This window comes from Oncorhynchus nerka, linkage group LG28 (assembly GCF_034236695.1).
Source record: "Oncorhynchus nerka isolate Pitt River linkage group LG28, Oner_Uvic_2.0, whole genome shotgun sequence".
Classification (NCBI taxonomy): domain Eukaryota; kingdom Metazoa; phylum Chordata; class Actinopteri; order Salmoniformes; family Salmonidae; genus Oncorhynchus; species Oncorhynchus nerka.
The window spans coordinates 38,886,420-38,908,144 of NC_088423.1; the positions used below are offsets into that span (position 1 = coordinate 38,886,420).

General features: G+C 40.7%; 1 protein-coding gene across 1 annotated transcript in view; it reads left to right on the top strand.

Annotated features, from left to right (window-relative positions):
- The first annotated feature begins 4,902 nt into the window (after positions 1 to 4,902).
- The window catches only part of LOC115113214 (survival of motor neuron-related-splicing factor 30-like), a 44,461-nt gene continuing 27,638 nt past the window's right edge, over positions 4,903 to 21,725 (top strand). The window contains exon 1 of the mRNA XM_029640601.2: positions 4,903 to 4,956. Within this exon, the coding sequence (XP_029496461.1) occupies positions 4,918 to 4,956 (39 nt within the window). The 5' untranslated portion in view covers positions 4,903 to 4,917. The remainder of the gene's footprint in view (positions 4,957 to 21,725) is intronic.

The window sequence follows — 21,725 nt, forward strand, 5'->3', positions numbered from 1 at the left end:
GGGTGTTAACCCTGGTGTCCTGGCTAAATTCCCAATCTGGCCCTCAAACCATCACGGTCACCTAATAATCCCCAGTTTACAATTGGCTCATTCATCGCTTTCCTCTCCCCTGTAACTATTACCCAGGTTGTTGCTGCAAATGAGAACATGTTCTCAGTCAACTTACCTGGTAAAATAACAAATAAATACAGTTTTTTGCCTTAAAAACACTAGCCCTAGGTAGAACCTAATTTAGCTTTAACCCTAGCCCTAGGTAAAACTTATTTTAGCCTTAACCCTAACCCTGAACAGAGAGTATTAGTACTATTTTAGTAATAGTATGTTAGTAAATACCATTATAGTATTAAATAACATTTGTTATTTTTGTATCAAAACCTACATAAGCATTTGCTGTTTTATTAATGAGTTATTTTGCAAGGAAGAACACTTGATAACAACCCACATTTGATTGTATTTTATATTTCAAATGCGGTTTGAACTGTTCGTGACCTAGTAATCTCTATGTGAAAGTCGAGCAATTGTCGTGGGAGAGTTGGGACTGGTTTTAGACGGATCTCTGCAATTAATAAGACAAAATACACAATCTCTCAACTGCATCTCCAATGACTTTATGGTCTGCTGTGAAACAATAACCTTTAATTGCTAAATATTTCCAATAGATGGCAGCATAAGACCATGATCAGCAATTTATAGCCAACAAGCAGCAATATGATTGACATAAAATAGCATGCAACCAAAGACTTTTTGTCCCATGATTTTCCAAAAATGGTACTTCATTACTTTACAGTTACACGCACACACACACACACACACGCACACGCACGCACACACACACACACACACACACACACACACACACACACACACACACACACACACACACACACACACACACACACACACACACACACACACACACACACACACACACACACACACACACACACAAGTTTGGGGTTATTTAGAAATGTCCTTGTTTTTTAAAGAAAAGCACATTTTTTTGCCATTAAAATAACATCAAATTTATCAGAGATACAGTGTAGACATTGTTATTGTTGTAAATTACTATTGTAGCTGGAAATGGCTGATTTTTATGGAATATCTACATAGGCGTACAGAGGCCCATCATCAGCAACCATCACTTCTGTGTTTCAATGGCACGTTGTGTTAGCTAATCCAAGTTTCTAATTTTAAAAGGCTAACTGATCAGAAAACCATTTTGCAATTATGTTAGCACAGCTGAAAACTGTGTTCTGATTAAAGAAGCAATATGCAGTGCGAAGAACAAGTATTTGATACACTGCCGATTTTGCAGGTTTTCCTACTTACAAAGCATGTAGAGGTCTGTAATTTGTATCATAGGTACACTTCAACTGTGAGAGATGGAATCTAAAACAAAAATCCAGAAATTCACATTGTATGATTTTTAAGTAATTAATTTGCATTGTATTGCATGACATAAGTATTTGATCACCTACCAACCAGTAAGAATTCCGTCTCTCACAGACCTGTTAGTTTTTCTTTAAGAAGCCCTCCTGTTCTCCACTCATTACCTGTATTAACTGCACCTGTTTGAACTTGTTACCTGTATAAAAGACACCTGTCCACACACTCAATGAAACAGTCTCCAACCTCTCCACAATGGCCAAGACCTGAGAGCTGTGTAAGGACATCAGGGGTAAAATTGTAGAGGCTCCATGCAAGATCTCACCTCGTGGGGCATCAATGATCATGAGGAAGGTGAGGGATCAGCCCAGAATTAAACGGCAGGACCTGGTCAATGACCTGAAGAGAGCTGGGACCACAGTCTCAAAGAAAACCATTAGTAACACACTACGACGTCATGGATTAAAATCCGGCAGCGCACGCAAGGTCCCCCTGCTCAAGCCAGCGCATGTCCAGGCCCATCTGAAGTTTGCCAATGACCATCTGGATGATCCAGAGGAGGAATGGGAGAAGGTCATGTGGTCTGATGAGACAAAAAAATAGCTTTTTGGTCTAAACACCACTCGCCGTGTTTGGAGGAAGAAGAAGGATGAGTACAACCCCAAGAACACCATCCCAACCGTGAAGCATGGAGGAGGAAACATCATTCTTTGGGGATGCTTTTCTGCAAAGGGGACAGGATGACTGCACCGCATTGAGGGGAGGATGGATGGGGCCATGTATCACGAGATCTTGGCCAACAACCTCCTTCCCTTAGTAAGAGCATTGAAGATGGGTCGTGGCTGGGTCTTCCAGCATGACAACGACCCGAAACACACAGCCAGGGCAACTAAGGAGTGGCTCCGTAAGAAGCATCTCAAGGTCCTGGAGTGGCCTAGTCAGTCTCCAGACCTGAACCCAATAGAAAATCTTTGAAGGGGGCTGAAAGTCCGTACTGCTCAGCGACAGCCCCGAAACCTGAAGGATCTGGAGAAGGTCTGTATGGAGGAGTGGGCCAAAATCCCTGCTGCAGTGTGTGCAAACCTGGTCAAGAACTACAGGAAACGTATGATCTCTGTAATTGCAAACAAAGGTTTCTGTACCAAATATTAAGTTGTGCTTTTCTGATGTATCAAATACTTATGTCATGCAATAAAATGCAAATTAATTACTTAAAAATCATACAATGTGAATTTCTGGATTTTTGTTTTAGATTCCGTCTCTCACAGTTGAAGTGTACCTATGATACAAATTTACCATTCTCTACATGCTTTGTAAGTAGGAAAACCTGCAAAATCGGCAGTCTATCAAATAATTGTTCTCCCCACTGTAACTGGCCATCTTTAGACTCGTTGAGTATTTGTTCGACTCTATTATTGACTGTATTTTTTGTTAATTCCATGTGTAACTCTGTGTTGTTGTATTGTGTCGAATTGCTATGCTTTATCTTGGCCAGGTCGCAGTTGCAAATGAGAACTTGTTCTCAACTAGCCTACCTGGTTAAATAAATGACTAGAAACAAAGAACTTGCTTCTGAAACTCGTCAGTCTATTTCTTGTTCTGAGAAATTAAGGCTATTCCATGCGCGAAATTGCCAAGAAACTGAAGATCTCGTACAACGCTGTGTACTACTACCTTCACAGAACTGTCAGTTGAGGACTTGTGAGGCATCTGTTTCTCAAACTAGACACTCTAATGTACTTGTCCTCTTGCTCAGTTGTGCACCGGGGCTTCCCACTTTCTATTCTACCTAACACAATGTGCCATTGTAACACAGGAGTGATGGTTGCCGATAATGGGCCTCTGTACGCCTATGTAGATATTCCATTATAAAAATCAGCCGTTTCCAGCTACAATAGTAATTTACAACATTAACAATGTCTACACTGTGTTTTTGATCAATTTGATGTTATTTTAATAAACAATTGGTTTTGCTTTTCTTTCAAAAACAAGGACATTTCTAAGTGACCCCAAACTTTTGAACGTTAGTGTACGTGTAGGTAGGGGTAAAGTGACTATGCATAGATAATAAACAGCGGGTAGCAGCAGCATAAAAAAGGGGTCAATGCAAATAGTCCAGGTAGCCATTTGAGTAACTAAATGTGCTTTTCCTAAAAATGTAAAAGAAATAAAACTGTTTTTGCTTTGTCATTGTGGGCTACTGTGTGTAGATTGATGAAGGGGGGGGGGACAATGTAATACATTTTATAATTGCTCCAGTTTCAACTGTTCTGCCTTATTATTATTCGACCATGCTGGTCATTTATGAACATTTGAACATCTTGGCCATGTTCTGTTATAATCTCCACCCGGCACAGCCAGAAGAGGACTGGCCACCCCACATATGCTCTCTCTAATTCTCTCTTTCTTTCTCTCTCTCGGAGGACCTGAGCCCTAGGACCATGCCCCAGGACTACCTGACATGATGACTCCTTGCTGTCCCCAGTCCACCTGACCGTGCTGCTGCTCCAGTTTCAACTGTTCTGCCTTATTATTATTCGACCATGCTGGTCATTTATGAACATTTGAACATCTTGGCCATGTTCTGTTATAATCTCCACCCGACACAGCCAGAAGAGGACTGGCCACCCCACATAGCCTGGTTCCTCTCTAGGTTTCTTCCTAGGTTTTGGTCTTTCTAGGGAGTTTTTCCTAGCCACCGTGCTTCTACACCTGCATTGATTGCTGTTTGGGGTTTTAGGCTGGGTTTCTGTACAGCACTTTGAGATATCAGCTGATGTACGAAGGGCTATATAAATATATTTGATTTGATTTGAACAAAATGTGAAATAAGTCAAGGGTTCTGAATACTTTCCGAATGCACTGTAAGGACACTTGGCACCAGAGGTGCGGATGTTTACTTTCTTCATGAGTTGTTATTTTTCAGTTTCGTCCTAAGAACTGATTGTAGTGATAAAATAAAAGTTTGACATTTTTTGGTGCCATTTAGGGGAAATTGAATAATTAGCATCACTTTAGTCAGAAGACGGTTCATTTCAATGAATTTGCTGTGGCCTCATGCTTGTGTTCCAGCTCAGCCAACATTCTTTAGCCGTTTTTCAGACCTTGATTGTCCAGCCTGTCTTTCTTGATCCCAAACTCAGGTAAGCCAAAACCACGCCCGTTATTCAGAGGGGCGTTCTATGCGTCCAGGATACTTTTGGCGGTAGGAGGTGGAGATAGGGTATCCACAGGAAAGTGTTGTTTATCAGACTTTTTGCGGCGCCGGTACTAGGTTCTGTCACTTCTATTTTCAATCTGGTGACACACTGCACAATAATGCAAACAACAGCCAAATGTAATCAACTGAACAGCACGTTTCATAGCAATCAGCTATTAGTGTTTGCCTTTCGGTTAGTCTCAGCAATATTGTGTTTGACACATGCAAATTGCATCAGTATCGGAAAAAACCCGGATACAAAATATATACTATACAGACCATCATACTGAAGATCAGGTTGATAAAACTACTCTGTGGATATTTTGTCTCACATGCCTACTTGCAAAAAGGACCAAGCACACGGACGACCGGTAAAGTACCACTTCAGCATTCTGACTTTGTGGAGGTTGTGAGAGGAAACGTTCCTAATCCAAACGCTAATTTCTACCCGACATAGAATTTTAACTATGCAATTCAACGTCGGGTCTTCAGCCTAGTTAGCAAGTGACATATAATTAGATATTAGCTAATAGGATCTCTGTGTGGCCATCTGGCAAAACAGCTTTGTTGATTTTAGCTAGCTAACAGGTCACATGACCAAGGAACTATTGAAATGTAACATTTTGAAAGATTCATGTAAAATCGTGTGAGATGAAAATGGACAAACTAAAGGGTGTGCAATGTGTAGGCCCACTGACTGTGCATTCGGGAACCCTGTTTGAGTCCAGTAGGTCACATGACCAAGGAGTTATTGAAATTAGAAAGTTTGAAAAATGTATGTAAAAACGCGAGAGATGAAAATGGACAAACTAAAGGATGTGCAATGTGTAGGCCCACTGAACCTTGTTTGAAGTCAGTAGGTCACACGACAAAGGAGCTATTGAAATGGGAAAGTCTGAAAAATGTATGTAAAACCGTGTGAGTTGAAAGTGGACAAATCAAAGGGTGTGCAATACAGAATGGTAGTCAGTGGACATTCTGAACTTTGTTTGAGTCAAGTAGGTCACATGACCAAGGAGCTTTTGAAATTCGAATGTAAAAAAGTTTGTACTTTGTTTACGGTCCCTAACTAATTCAACTATGAATACAAAATTCTGCTTACATTACCACGTGTTTGTTAGCTTTGGAAAGCAAATTAATGTCCAAATCGTGAAAATAAGACCTGTGCAACTTTTCCAACAACATGACACTTATTTGGAGAATGTGGCTCAAGTGGTTTGAAAGCTATTGAGGTTTGAATGTCCGAATATCCGCCGAATATTCAACTTGAAACTGTCTTTACCTCTGTAAATTATGAGCAACACTAGGCAGCAGGAAAACGATTTATTGTAACTGATGGGCTGTCATTTATGAACATCACGCATGTGCTGCTCATGTGTACAGTACAAACGAATAATTTTATAACTGACCCAAAATAGATCACTGCCTGTTGTTAGTGTTGGGAGAAAAATAATCATAGTGCCTGGGCAGAACAAGCAAGGTGGGCAGAGCCAACACAAAGTAGTGAGATCCTATTGGTGCGTTATAGCATGTATTTGCATATTTCCGATAGGGAACGCCTACTCTGAAGTGCGCGTGTGTAATAATCAAGGAGGTGTATAAACCCTGGATGATTTCCTAAGGGAGTTGTCTTGGAGACACCATCCAGCCATCTTGGTACTCCTCAATTGTAAAAAAAAGATCTAGGAAGCTATAGAAATGCATTTATTAACATCTACATTAGTTTTTGACACGTTTATTCTATTACAGACACCTTAATGCATATTTTTAAATTATATTATGTGAGCTAAACATACAACATTAAAAATGTTTCTTTAAGGTATTTTCTGTTGTATTTGTGACTACTAATGTTACTGTCCCCACTACAAAAAAATAAAATACTTAAATGAATGTAATTATGTCCTTTAATTGAAATACTATAGAATTCCATTCATTTAGTACTTAGATAAATAAAGGTTAAAAAATAAATGTAAATCATATGAAGGACTGCTCCTACTAGGGAGTGCCAATATGGCCAACCGGTGGCTTCATAGTCTCTCGATGGTGAATACATAGGACAACAATCCAGGGCTTTTATACTTCATTGGCAATAACTCAATTTGCCCTTGCACTCCTGCTAAAGAATGCCTTTATAAAAAAACTTGGGCAAAGGCTTAAGTCTACAAAAAGTTGTCCACTCTGTTCATACTGATTCTAGTTTTGGAAACCCGAAAACGGTATTATTTAATTGATGAGAAAATGTGTAGGATGTCAGCCAAATCCATCTCGCTCCATCTTCGACCACTGCTGGGTCACTTGGGCTTCCTCTCATCACCATATTTGGCAGTGAGTGGCAGCGGCAGAATGCTTCACATTTATACATCAAGTGAAATATCTGGCTCATTGTTCTATCTATGGTACAAACTTGAGTCACCACTGTAGCGCCACAAATAAGGTTGTTTATTAATTAACTCCTTAGGAAAAGCATTTATGAGCAATGATGTCTATGGTGAAACATGCAGCAACTTTTTTTGGGTCAAATATTCTTATTAGAGAAATAAATACTCAGAGAAGAATGTCACTTCTTTTCATGTCTCTTCGGAGGAGCTCATAGAGATACTTTTAATTAACAGATTCACAAGTTATAGTTATATAAATAGTTGAATACCTATATCTGGAAAAGAGAGAGAACATTGCCATAAGATCCTTGAGAGCAGTTCAGTAGTTTGTCTCTCTGCAGATGGCAGTGAAGGTCGATATGGTAAAGTTCTTTCCTGGTCTCTCTCTCTCTCTCTCTCTCTGAGTGTGCTGTTTAATAACCGCAACCATATTAGTCTGGCTTATTGGTCTCTTGAAAATTGGCTTTTTGTTTAAATTTATGTCATGAATGGACAGATAATGTACTTTGCATTCGAAAGGCTCTGGAATAAAGACAAACTTAATTTGAATAACTTGTGAACAGTGGTGGTGTTCTCTAATGCTAGGAGGATAGGTAATATAAGGAGCTGTCATAACAATTATATGCCAGCTACCTCAAGGTACTGGATCTTGGCAGGATAAGTCGGTTGAAGTTGGGCTTTTTGCTTATTGTGAGGACTATTTTATTACAAATTGCCCCCAGATCAAAGCTGTCAGCATCGATAGCCATTTTAATGTATACTTGCTTTGATTGAAATTAAATTAAACTAGCTAATTAAATATAGCTTCAAACAATGGGAAACGTATCATAATGCAAATACTGTCCCTTTGGAATGAGAAGGTTTACACTGGATCATTTTAATCCATTTATAGAAATATATCTTTCAATTCTCTCTGGGTGAAAATAAGATAGTAAGATGGATCCTTCAAGGCAGTTCATTAGTTGGTCTGCAGATGGCATTGAAGGTCCTGGATATATATATATATATATCTCAGCAGCACTTGGATTGGTGTCTGTGTCCTCAACTTGCAGCAGGCAGACAAGTTTGCTGTCACTCAGTCAGAATGGGGATTTTATTTTTTCCCTACTCTTTCCCATAGTCACGGGAAGTAGAGGTGCTGATAGTGCTGCAGCACTCCCTGAAATATATATATATATTTTTTTTTACTGAGTTACAGTTCATATAAGGAAATCAGTCAATTTAAATGAATTAATTAGGCCCTAATCTATTGATTTCACATGACTGGGAATACAGGTATGCATTTGTTGGACACGTATACCTTTACATGTATGGGCCTCAGAATGGGACTCTGGATCTCGTCACGGTATCCCTGTGCATTCAAATTTCCATTGATAAAATACAATTGTGTCCGTTGTCCGTAGTTTACGCCTGCCCATACCATAACCCCACCGCCACCATGGGGGCACTCTGTTCACAACTTTGACATCAGCAAACTGCTTGCCCACACAATGCCATATTGCGGTTGTGAGACTGGTTGGACGTACTGACAAATTCTATAAAACTACATTGCTTATAGTAAAGAAATTAACATAAAATTATCTGGCAACAGCTCTGGTGGACATTCTTGCAGTCAGCATGCCAATTGCACGCTCCCTCAACTTGAGACATCTGTGGCATTGTGTTGTGTGATAACTGCATATTTTAGAGTGGCCTTTTATTGTCCCCAGCACAAGGTGCACCTGTGTAATGATCATGCTGTTTAATTAGCTTCTTGATATGCTACACCTGTTAGGTGGATTTCTGGGATCTTTTTTTTAGCTCATGAAACAAACATGGGACCAACACTTTACATGTTGCATTTATATTTTTGCTCAGTGTATATAATGAGCACCCAGATGCTGCGTAGGCAACACAATAATATCAGACAGAGACAAACTGGCCCGGGGATACATTTTTGCGGGCCGCCTCTGCATTGGCTACTATTTTACAATATTAATATTCTCAGAGCAGTCTTGTTGATACAAAATGTTTCAATATTCTCAGAGCTGCCTAGTTCGTTGACGCAATAATGACACTGTCATAGTACACTGTATGGTGACTTCAGCCTATAGTAGGAGGTCTGTAACGTTTTTCATATAAGTGACAATTTACAATTTATCCTACAATTTCTCAAGATATGCGTGCCAGTTATGATTTTCATATAAGCATTGTAGGCTACTAATCTGTGCCAAGAAAATGTCTAATTCTAGCTGGCTACTAGACAGAGACTCTGTCCTTTCAGCCACACCCCACGGAGCTCCACTATGCCTAACTGTACCGAGGCACTGTCCATTCAGCGGTGCTGAATCATGGGCGCAGCATTAATGTATAGATGTTTCTTCATGCCATGGTCGAGTTTGTTTGTCTTTATGCGGCCTCGTCGATTGTAGGCCTAAGTCATTCCTTTGACGTATGCCTTTTATTTCAATGCATATGTAGGATTCATCTGGCAAAGTTAGCATTAGCAGTCAGCTGTTACTTTCACATTGATTTCGGTATTTGAAGTCAGCCTTGATAGCGTGTACTATGCATCTATTTCATGTTGTACTGTATGTGCTATTCTTCAAGCAGGCTAAATGCGTCATCTAGCCTATGTATAATGAGGTTGAGTAGTACATTGTACACTCCATTACATATACCCTTAAACCCAATAAACCTAATTGTAGGGGGACATTTTTGTTTGTTCTCCAAATAGCATTTTAGAGTTTTAGAATTGTGTAGAAGTACAGTAAATGAGCTTTTCTGCTGTCTGCTCTTGCCCAATTTGTTAGATATTATGCACAGCTTGATAGCAAACCTCCTCAACATGTGGTTTATCATAGTAGCAGACAGCAGAAATCGAAATGATCAGATCGAAAACATGCAAGGTAAACTGATTGGGTGAAATTATGAAGCGAGTGGAAGGAGAAATACAGTTTCAATCAGAGCAGTAGGATCAACGTACAGCCCACCCTTCTCTTCACAGACAGCCAGTTTAGTTATTTAAACCAGTGGTTCCCAAAATGTGGGGCCCGCAGGGATCAGCAGGGGGCACATGTTTCTCTGTTTTCAAAACTAGAATCTGTTATGAACAAAGTGGACAATGTTTTGTAGACTTTACCCTTTGCCCAAGATATAAAAACATGTGTTCTTTAGAAGGAGTGCAATGGCGAATTACATTTTTGCCAATTAAGTATTTAATCCCTGGATTGCTGATGCTATGTCTTGGCCATTGAGAGGCTTTGAAGCCACCGGTCGGCCATATTGGCACTTCCTAGTAAGCAGTCCACCATAGGAATGAATGGAATCCTACAGTATTTCAATTAAATGTTTCAAGGACAAAAATTACATGTATTTAAGTATTTTTGTTGTTTAAGGTTCCCAAAGCGCATACATCCCTGGGTCGCTCCTCTTTTCAGTTCGCTGCAGCTTGCGACTGGAACGAGCTGCAAAAAACATTCAAACTGGACTGTTTTATCTCCATCTCTTCATTCAAAGACTCAATCATGGACACTCTTACTGACAGTTGTGGCTGCTTAGCCTGATAAATTGTTGTCTCTACCTTCTTGCCATTTGTGCTGTTGTCTTTGCCCAATAATGTTTGTACAATGTTTTGTACTGCTACCATGTTGTGTTGCTACTATGTTGTTGTCATGTTGTGTTGCTACTATGCTGGGTTGTCATGTATTGCTGCCATGCTATGTTGTTGTCTTAGGTCTCTCTTTATGTAGTGTCGTGGTGTCTCTCTTGTCGTAATGTGTGTTTTTATTTCATTTTAAATTTTTAATCCCAGCCAACGTCCCCGCAGGAGGCCTTTTGGTAGGCTGTCATTGTAAATAAGAATTTCTTCTTAACTGACTTGCCTAGTTAAATTAAAAAAATGAAAAAGTAAAAATTTGGTCATAATACCCATAAAATCTAGAGGTCAAACAAGAAAATGTTTCCAATAATTTTAAGTCCATACATTTTTCACATAGGGGATTTTAGAAACACTTAAATTAAGGGCTGTATTTTGTATAGGCTTACCCTGGCGTGACGTTTTAATAACTGCATAAATCTCTCTAGGTCAAGGTGGCTTTTATCAATATTTTATCAACCTGTATTTACCCCCCCCCCCCCAAATGAAATGCTATTAGCTGTTAATGTAGCTATCACAAAGAACTACAAATGCCTTGATGATATGGACGAGACCGCCGAATCAAGGTAAAGGTGAACAATCTGTTGATTATTGTTTGCTAAATTTAGTAATGAATAAATTGCCAACATTACTTTAAACTGACAATCATGTGAACTGTCTTATGCAAGTTTTAAATGGACACAACTAAGGCAGTTATTTATCTTATAACTTGTCCTTGTGGTAAAAATTATGTAGGTAAAACAAAGCGCAAATTAAAAGTACATATCTCAGAGCATCGTAGCACCATTAGGTGTAAAAACTTTACTTATCCAGTTGCGGCCCACTTCTTGGAGGCAGGCCACTCGATTTCGTCTCTGCGTTATATTGGCATCGAACATGATGTCACCCTCCCTAGGAGAGGGGGTGACCTTGATAATTTATTGTTAAAACGAGAGGCTGCCTGGATCTTTAATTTAAAGACCCTTGCGCCCTTCGGTCTCAACGTAGACTTTGATCTTAAGCCATTTTTGTGATTATTGTGACTTTGCCATTGTAATTGTTTGTAAACTTGTGTAGTCAAATTAATCTATGATTGTATGCTATCCATTTGTTTGTATGCTGTTCTTTGTATGACATTTTAATATTTGATTATTAACCAATGATAGTAGGCCACTCTTGGCCATGATTACAGACACCTGTGTCTTTTGACACTATATAAACAAGTCATTCCGCAGTGTTTGTGATTATACCCTGATGAAGACAGCTTGGCTGTCGAAACGTTGGTATTAAATTTTTGCATCTGAGCTCCTAGCGTGTGCGGCTTTCTTTTATTTTTAAATGGACACAATACCAGTTAGCAAAGGTGTCAGCTAGAGATGTGCAGGAGCTTGCATGGATTTGTAGTCTTGCATGATGTCTACTTTGATACTAATGAGCATTTTCGAATCTAAGAGTAAACAGAGGTGAATATATTCATAAGTCACCTTGTCCGAGAGAGATTTACATGGTTATCAAAATGTCAAACCAGGGTAAGCCTACCGAAACACAGCCCTTATTTTAAGTGTTTCTAAAATTGAATGGTAGAAAAACGATTGGATCCATTGGAACTGTTTGACAAATAGGTGTTATGGATATTATGACACCTCCGCTGTGGGGCTCTATAGGAAATGACAGAATGTGGTCTATCTTGGGTCAGTTATAACGTTCTTAGTATTGTACATGCATGATGTTCACCAATGACCGCTCATCAGTTCCTAGGCAATCACGTTTCACAACATTTTATCATTTTTTTCCTGCTGCCTGGTGTTTCTCATAACTTTTAGCTTACTCATGTAATCAATTAAATGAGACCAAACTGTTTTATAGTTAATCGACACAGTGCAACCGGTAGATGTTAACGTTTCTGAGATAATAATGTTGCTTCATAAGGAAATTCAATCTGAGAGATTGCAGGGTAAGTAGCTAATGTTAGCTAGCTAACATCAACAAATAATTGTTTGACAGGTGGCCATAGAGACCCTACTAATATCTAATTCTATGTAGCTGGCTAACTAGGCTGAACACCCGATGTTGAATTGCATAGAATTCTACGTCAGGCAAAAATGTGCGTTTGGATCACAAACGTTTCCTCTCATGACCTCTATAAGTCAGAATGCTGAATAAAATGAAACTTTATCTGTTGTCCGTGTAGTTGGACCTTTTGCAGGTAACGTTAGGAATGTGAGACAAAATATCCACAGAGTAGTGTTATCAACCCGAACTTCATTATGCTGGTCTGCATATTGTTTGTATCCGGTTTTTACTTTCAGTACTGATGCAATTCGCATGTGACAAGCACTTGCACTATATGGCTGAGCATAATGGAAAGCAAACACTACCAGCTGATTGCGAGGAAATGTGCTTCGGTTGATCACAATTCTATACATTTTGCCATGTCTAATGAGTATTCATGTGATACTTTAGTGACTCAAACATCACAACAAAATCTATGGGCGAAAAAAACCTAGCTGATATGTCCTAGTTCAGGTATTCCCACACTAGGGTACGCGCAATGCCACTGGGGGTACACCAAATAATAATCTGTTTTGAAACATCCCTCACATCTTCAAACAGTCCATTTCTATTTTCCAATGGGGCTATACATTTGGGTGTTTTTTTTCTCGCCTGAGTAGCCTCGTTTCACTGTCATAAATAAAATTAAACCATCTAGTGTTTAGTGAAATAACAACAAAGTCAAATACAGGTAGCCTATTCAAATAATTCCACTAACGGTCCGCATGTAGCCAAACGTAGCTGCTTCTCAATCCGTTTGCTCGAAAATTGATAAATGGTTAAAAAAAGTGACTCCCAGCAGTAGAGCTACTAACAGTAGTACTGCACCTGGCGATGACAAGTTGTTCTGCTTCCACGAGCACATCCAATGCTAGCATCAGCAATTCTACATTTAACATTTAAGTCATTTAGCAGACGCTCTTATCCAGAGCGACTTACAAATTGGTGCGTTCACCTTAAGACATCCAGTGGAACAGCCACTTTACAATAGTGCATCTAAATCTTTCAAGGGGGGGTGAGAAGGATTACTTTATCCTATCCTAGGTATTCCTGAAAGAGGTGGGGTTTCAGGTGTCTCCGGAAGGTGGTGATTGACTCCGCTGTCCTGGCGTCGTGAGGGAGTTTGTTCCACCATTGGGGGGCCAGAGCAGCGAACAGTTTTGACTGGGCTGCGCGGGAACTGTACTTCCTCAGTGGTAGGGAGGCGAGCAGGCCAGAGGTGGATGAACGCAGTGCCCTTGTTTGGGTGTAGGGCCTGATCAGAGCCTGGAGGTACTGAGGTGCCGTTCCCCTCACAGCTCCGTAGGCAAGCACCATGGTCTTGTAGCGGATGCGAGCTTCAACTGGAAGCCAGTGGAGAGAGCGGAGGAGCGGGGTGACGTGAGAGAACTTGGGAAGGTTGAACACCAGACGGGCTGCGGCGTTCTGGATGAGTTGTAGGGGTTTAATGGCACAGGCAGGGAGCCAACAGCGAGTTGCAGTAATCCAGACGGGAGATGACAAGTGCCTGGATTAGGACCTGCGCCGCTTCCTGTGTGAGGCAGGGTCGTACTCTGCGGATGTTGTAGAGCATGAACCTACAAGAACGGGCCACCGCCTTGATGTTAGTTGAGAACGACAGGGTGTTGTCCAGGATCACGCCAAGGTTCTTAGCGCTCTGGGAGGAGGACACAATGGAGTTGTCAACCGTGATGGCGAGATCATGGAACGGGCAGTCCTTCCCCGGGAGGAAGAGCAGCTCCGTCTTGCCGAGGTTCAGCTTGAGGTGGTGATCCGTCATCCACACTGATATGTCTGCCAGACATGCAGAGATGCGATTCGCCACCTGGTCATCAGAAGGATGACATTACATTTATTACTACATTATTATTATTCATTATTCATTTATTACAATACATTACTACATTTGTTGTTAGCCCAGCTAGCATGGACACTGACAGTTGTGAATCTGATGCAGCCGAAGAGAACAACGGACAGGAACGTTGGACCATCGAAGAGGAGCAAATATGATGAAAACTACATTGATTTGGGGTTCACTTATATTGGAAGTAGTGCCTTTCCTCAGCCACAGTGTGTTACATGTGCAAAAGTAAAAAATCTCACAACTCAATCAAACCACTCTTGCGCAGTCATTAGAAACAAAGCATACCAATTAGAAAAAATAAGCCACAGGAGTTTTTTGAGCGAGAATTAAGACAACTTTCGAGTAGTAAGACATGTATAAAAGCAACAGATACCATTAATTAGCAGCTAGATGAGTCTTATATGGTGAGCTACCGAGTGACTAGGACAGGAAAGCCGCAGATAGGGCTGGGACAATGCTGGGGGAATGGCCCAAAAAACTATACAGACAATGACTTCATCAAACAACACTGTTTCATGCTGCATCAGTAACATGGCAGGAGATGTTTTGAAACAATTACTGCTTCGCATACAAGCCAGTGAATTATATGTGTTACAGCTGGATGAGTCAACAGACGTGGTGGGCCTGGCACAGCTCCTGGTATATGTCCGTTACGTTTATGGGGGTCAATTAAGGAAGACATCCTCTTCTGCAAACCACTAGAAACCAGGACAACAGGAGAGGATATTTTTAATGTACTGGACAGCTTTGTGACATCAAATGGACTTTGGTGGTCAAGATGTGTTCATATATGTACTGATGGCGCAAAAGCCATGACAAGGAGACATAATGTAGTGGTAATATGTGTGCAAGCATTTGCTCCCATCGCCACTTGGGTAAACTGCAGCATTCACCAAGAGGCTCTTGTTGCCAAGGGAATGCCCTATAGCTTGAAAGACGTTTTGGACACCAGTGAAAATGGTTAACTTTGTCTTTTTAATTGAGAGACAAGCTTAATGTTTTCTCTACTGATCATAATTTTCACTTGTCTGACCTCTTGCATGATGATGAGTTTGTCACATGACTGGCCTATCTGGGTGATGTTTTTGCTCGCCTGAATGATCTGAATCTAAAATTACAGGGACACTCCGCAACTATATTCAATGTGCGGTACAACATTGAGGCTGTGATTTAAGAAGTTGGAGCTCTTCTTTGTCTGCATTAACAAGGATAACACACAGGTCTTTCCATCATTGCATGATTTTTGTGTGCAATGAACTCAAGCTTACGGACAATGTCAAATGTGATATAGCGAAGCACCTGAGTGAGTTGGGTGCAAAATTACGCAGGTACATTCCCAAAATGGATGACACAAACAACTGGATTCGTTATCCCTTTCATGTCCTGGCTCCAGTCCACCTACCGATATCTGAACAAGAGAGCCTTATCGAAATTGCAATAAGCGGTTATGTGAAAATGTAATTTAATCAGAAGCCACTGGCAATTTCTGGATAGGGCTGATTTGCCTTGGCAAATCACGCTGTTATGTCACTGACGCCCTTTGCAACCATGTACCTATGTGAGAGCGGATTCTCAGCCCTCAATAGCATGAAAACTAAATACAAGCACAGAATGTGTGGGAAATTATTTAAGGCTGAGACTCTCTCCAATACAACCCAACATTGCAGAGTTATGTGCATCCTTTCAAGCACACCCTTCTCATTAACCTGTGGTGAGTTATTCACAATTTTTGATAAACAAATAACGTTTTTTATGTAAGATGCCTAATAAAGAGCAAAGTTATTGATTATTATGATTTATGCCCTGGTCCTATAAGAGTTCTTTGTCACTTCCCACGAGCCGGATTGTGACAAAAACTCACACTCGTTCCTATGTTTAATAAATGTATCATATAGTGTGTGTGTGGCAGGCTTACAATGATGGCAAAAAAAAACAAGATTTGAGAGTGCGCTGACCCTGGTGCTAGAGGGGGTATGCAGCTGGAGGTTGAATGTTTGAAGGGGTACGGGACTATAAAACGTTTGGGAACCACTGTTGATCTGGACATTTCTGACAAGTTATAAATAACTCTCTAAAGTAGGCTATGACTGAGATGGCAAAAGGAAAACTCATGATGCACAAACAATTTCAAAATTGCACCTCATACATTATACTATTATAACTTTCAAGAGTAAGTTGAAAGCCGGACTAAGTTCCCAAAAATAAATACAAATATTATCATTATTTTAATTAATTAATTTTTTGGGGTGGGGGACCCACGCGACCCCATGCCGACACCTCGCTCCCCAATAGAGTCCACACCCCAGAGTTTAGGAACAACTGATTTAGTCCACGTAGGAACTCACACATAACCTGAATGGCATGAGAAAGATGAATGCTAGCAAATGAAAAATACTAGGATCATAATCGTATCCAGAAAATTGCCCATATCCTTTACGATACTCGTTTTGTCCGACTACTCGGCACACCCCTACTTTTGTCTCTTTTGTTGTACCGCACCACGACATTACACTTTAAAGTTAGAATGGGAATTTACCACCAAACCAGAAGATGCATCAAAACAGCCTGGTGTCATAGACGATGTAACTTAGTAAATGTAAATCCGGGACACTCAAATTAGTATGATATGTTACGTTTGGTATGGTAACATAAGACAGCTGGTTGCTTAATATCAGTCGAAATCTGTCTCTTATATACAAGTACATTAGAGTGTCTAGTTTGAGAAACAGACGCCTCACAAGTCCTCAACTGGCAGCTTCATTAAATAGTACATGCAAAACCCCAGTCTCAAAGTCAACATGAAGGGGCGACTCCGGGATGCTGGCCTACTAGGCAGAGCTCCTCTGTCCAGTGTCTGTGTTCTTTTGCCCATCTTAATCATTTATTTTTATTGGCCAGTCTGAGATATGACTTTTTCTTTGCAACTCTGCCTAGAAGGCCAGCATCCCAGAGTCGCCTTTTCACTGTTGACTCTGAGGGTACTATTTAATGAAGCTGCCAGTTGAGGACTTGTGAGGCATCTGTTTCTCAAAATAGACACTCTAATGTACTTGTCCTCTTGCTCAGTTGTGCACCGGGGCCTCCCACTCCTCTTTCTGTTCTGGTTAGAGCACGTTTGCTCTGTTCTGGGAAGGGAGTAGTACAGAGCGTTGTACGAGATCTTCAGTTTCTTGGCAATTTCTGGCATGGAATAGCCTTCATTTCTCAGAACAAGAATAGACTGAGTTTCAGAAGACAGTTATTTGTTTCTGGCCATTTTGAGCCTGTAATCAAACCCAGAAATGCTGATGCTCCAGATACTCAACTAGTCTAAAGAAGGCCAGTTTAATTGCTTCTTTAAAAAAATATATATTTCACCTCTCACCGGGTAGGCAAGTTGAGAACAAGTTCTCATTTACAATTGCGACCTGGCCAAGATAAAGCAAAGCAGTTCGACACATACAACGACACAGTTACACATGGAGTAAAACAAACACAGTCAATAATACAGTATAAACAAGTCTATATACGATGAAGGCAAATGAGGTGAGATAAGGGAGGTAAAGGCAAAAAAAGGCCATGGTGGTAAATACAATATAGCAAGTAAAACACTGGAATGGTAGATTTGCAGTGGAAGAATGTGCAAATTAGAAATAACAATAATGGGGTGCAAAGGAGCAAAATAAATAAATACAGTAGGGAAGAGGTAGTTGTTTGGGCTAAATTATAGGTGGGCTATGTACAGGTGCAGTAATCTGTGAGCTGCTCTGACAGTTGGTGCTTAAAGCTAGTGAGGGAGATAAGTGTTTCCAGTTTCAGAGATTTTTGTAGTTCGTTCCAGTCATTGGCAGCAGAGAACTGGAAGGAGAGGCGGCCAAAGAAAGAATTGGTTTTGAGGGTGACCAGAGAGATATACTTGACCAGAGAGATATACTATGCGTGCTACAGGTGGGTGATGCTATGGTGACCAGCGAGCTGAGATAAGGGGGGACTTTACCTATCAGGGTCTTGTAGATGACATGGAGCCAGTGGGTTTGGCGACGAGTATGAAGCGAGGGCCAGCCAACGAGACCGTACAGGTCGCAATGGTGGGTAGTATATGGGGCTTTGGTGACAAAACGGATTGCACTGTGATAGACTGCATCCAATTTGCTGAGTAGGGTATTGGAGGCCACTTTGTAAATGACATCGCCGAAGTCGAGGATTGGTAGGATGGTCAGCTTTACAAGGGTATGTTTGGCAGCATGAGCGAAGGATGCTTTGTTTGCGAAATAGGAAGCCAATTCTAGATTTAACTTTGGATTGGAGATGTTTGATGTGGGTCTGGAAGGAGAGTTTACAGTCTAACCAGACACCTAGGTATTTGTAGTTGTCCTAGTATTCTAAGTCCGAGCCGTCCAGAGTAGTGATGTTGGACAGGCGGGCAGGCGCAGGCAGCGATCGGTTGAAGAGCATGCATTTAGTTTTACTTGTATTTAAGAGCAATTGGAGGCCACGGAAGGAGAGTTGTATGGCATTGAAGCTTGCCTGGAGGGTTGTTAACCTCTTAAGTCGACCCTCTACTTTTTTGAACATTCTGTTAAAAATCGCGCAACATTTCAGCGCCCTGCTACTCATGCCAGGAATATAGTATATGCATTTGCTTAGTCTGTGTGGATAGAAAACACTAAGACGTTTATAAAACTGGTTAAATCACTGCTGTGGCTTTACCAGAACGGCATTTACATCGAAAAGCACAGGAAAAACTGATCACTGAAAATGGGAAAATATATCCATGCGCTACTTGAACCCATTGATAAAGGTGAACCACAATTAATTGACTGAGGTTGCAGTACCTACAGCTTCCACACGGTGTCTAGAGTCTTGTCATTTCCCTTCGAGTTTTTTCTTGGTCAAACACATACAGGACACCGTATCTAATCCGGTCTAGGACCGGATATTTTCGTTGAGTTTCTAGCCGGACATTTTTCCAGACGGACAGCTAATGATCTTTACATCGCCTCCTGATGAATTTTATCGCTTATTAACGTTTACTAATACCTAAAGTTGCATTACAAACGTATTTCGAAGTGTTTTGTGAAAGTTTATCGTCGACTTTTTGAATTTAAAAAAATGACGTTAGGTTTTGAAACGATGTTTTTTTCGTTTATCACACAGTCTACATATAACGATATCTAGGCTTTATATGGACCGATTTAATCGAAATAAAGACCCAAATAGTGTTTATGGGACATCTAGGAGTGCCAACAAAGAAGATGGTGAAAGGTAATGAATGTTTTCTATTTTAAGGTGCGGTTTGTGTAACGCCGAAATGCTAATTATTTTGTTTACGTCCCCTGTGGGTCTTTTGGGGTGTTACATGCTATCAGATAATAGCTTCTCATGCTTTCGCCGAAAAGCATTTTAAAAATCTGACTTGTTGCCTGGATTCACAACGAGTGTAGCTTTAATTCGATACCCTGCATGTGTATTTTAATGAACGTTTGAGTTTTAACTAATACTATTAGCATTTAGCGTAGCACATTTGCATTTCCAGAGCTCTAGTTGGGACGCAAGCGTCCCGAGTAGAGGGAAGAGGTTAACAGTGTCCAAAGAAGGGCCAGAAGTATACAGAATGGTGTCGTCTGCGTAGAGGTGGATCAGAGACTCACCAGCAGCAAGAGCGACATCATTGATGTATACAGAGAAGACAGTCGGTCCAAGAATTGAACCCTGTGGCACCCCCATACAGACTGCCAGAGGTCCGGACAGCAGACCCTCCGATTTGACACACTGAACTCTATCAGAGAAGTAGTTGGTGTACCAGGCGATGCAATCATCTGAGAAACCAAGGCTATCGAGTCTGCCGATGAGGATGTAGTGATTGACAGAGTAGAAAGCCCTGGCCAGATCAATGAATACGGCTGCACAGTAATGTTTCTTATCGACGGCGGTTAAGATATCGTTTAGGACCTTGAGCGTGGCTGAGGTGCACCCATGACCAGCTCTGAAACCAGATTGCATAGCAGAGAAGGTATGGTGAGATTCGAAATGGTTGGTAATCTTCTTGTTGACTTGGCTTTCGAAGACCTTAGAAAGACAGGGTAGGATAGATATACGTCTGTAGCAGTTTGGGTCAAGAGTGTTCCCCCCTTTGAAGAGGGGGATGACCGCAGCTGCTTTCCAATCTTTGGGAATCTCAGACGACACGAAAGAGAGGTTGAACAGTCTAGTAATAGGGGTGGCAACAATTTCGGCAGATAATTTTTTAGAAAGAAAGGGTCCAGATTGTCTAGCCCGGCTGATTTGTAGGGGTCCAGATTTTGCAGCTCTTTCAGAACATCAGCTGACTGGATTTGGGAGAAGGAGAAATGGGGAAGGCTTGGACGAGTTGCTGTGGGGGGTGCAGTGTTGTTGACATACAGTCAATACAATAAAAAAAGTCTATATACAATGTGAGCAAATGAGGTGAGATAAGGGAGGAAAAGGCAACAAAAAAAGGCCATGGTGGCAAAGTAAATACAATATAGCAAGTAAAACACTGGAATGGTAGATTTGCAGTGGAAGAAAGTGCAAAGTAGAGATAGAAATAATGGGGTGCAAAGGAGCAAAATAAATAAATACAGTAGGGGGAGAGGTAGTTGTTTGGGCTAAATTATAGATGGGCTATGTACAGGTGCAGTAATCTGTGAGCTGCTCTGAACTTCTTTAATCAGAACAACAGTTTTCAGCTGTGCTAACATAATTCCTAAAGGGTTTTCTAATGATCAATTAGCCTTTTAAAATTAGAAATTTGGATTAGCTAACACAACGTGCCATTGGAACGCATGAGTGATGTTTGCTGATAATGGGCCTCTGTTCGCCTTTGTAGATATTCCATAAAGAAATCTGCCGTTTCCGGCTACAATAGTCATTTACAACAATAACAATGTCTACATTGTATTTCTGATCAATTTGATGTTATTTTAATGGACAAAAAATGAGCTTTTCCTTCAAAAACAAGGACAATTCTAGGTGACCCCAAACTTTTGAACATTAGTGTACGTGTAGGTAGGGGTAAAGTGACTATGCATAGATAATAAACAGTCCAGTCCAAATAGTCCAGGTAGCCATTTAATTAACTCTTCAACTGTAATGTTCGTCGTTAAGGGAAGGCCAAGGCGCAGCGTGATTTGGGTTCATCATATTTTATTAAAATGTGAACCAGCAAAAAAACAATAAACAATACAACGAAAGAAAATCTTCGTCGTGCAAAATACATGCAACCAAACA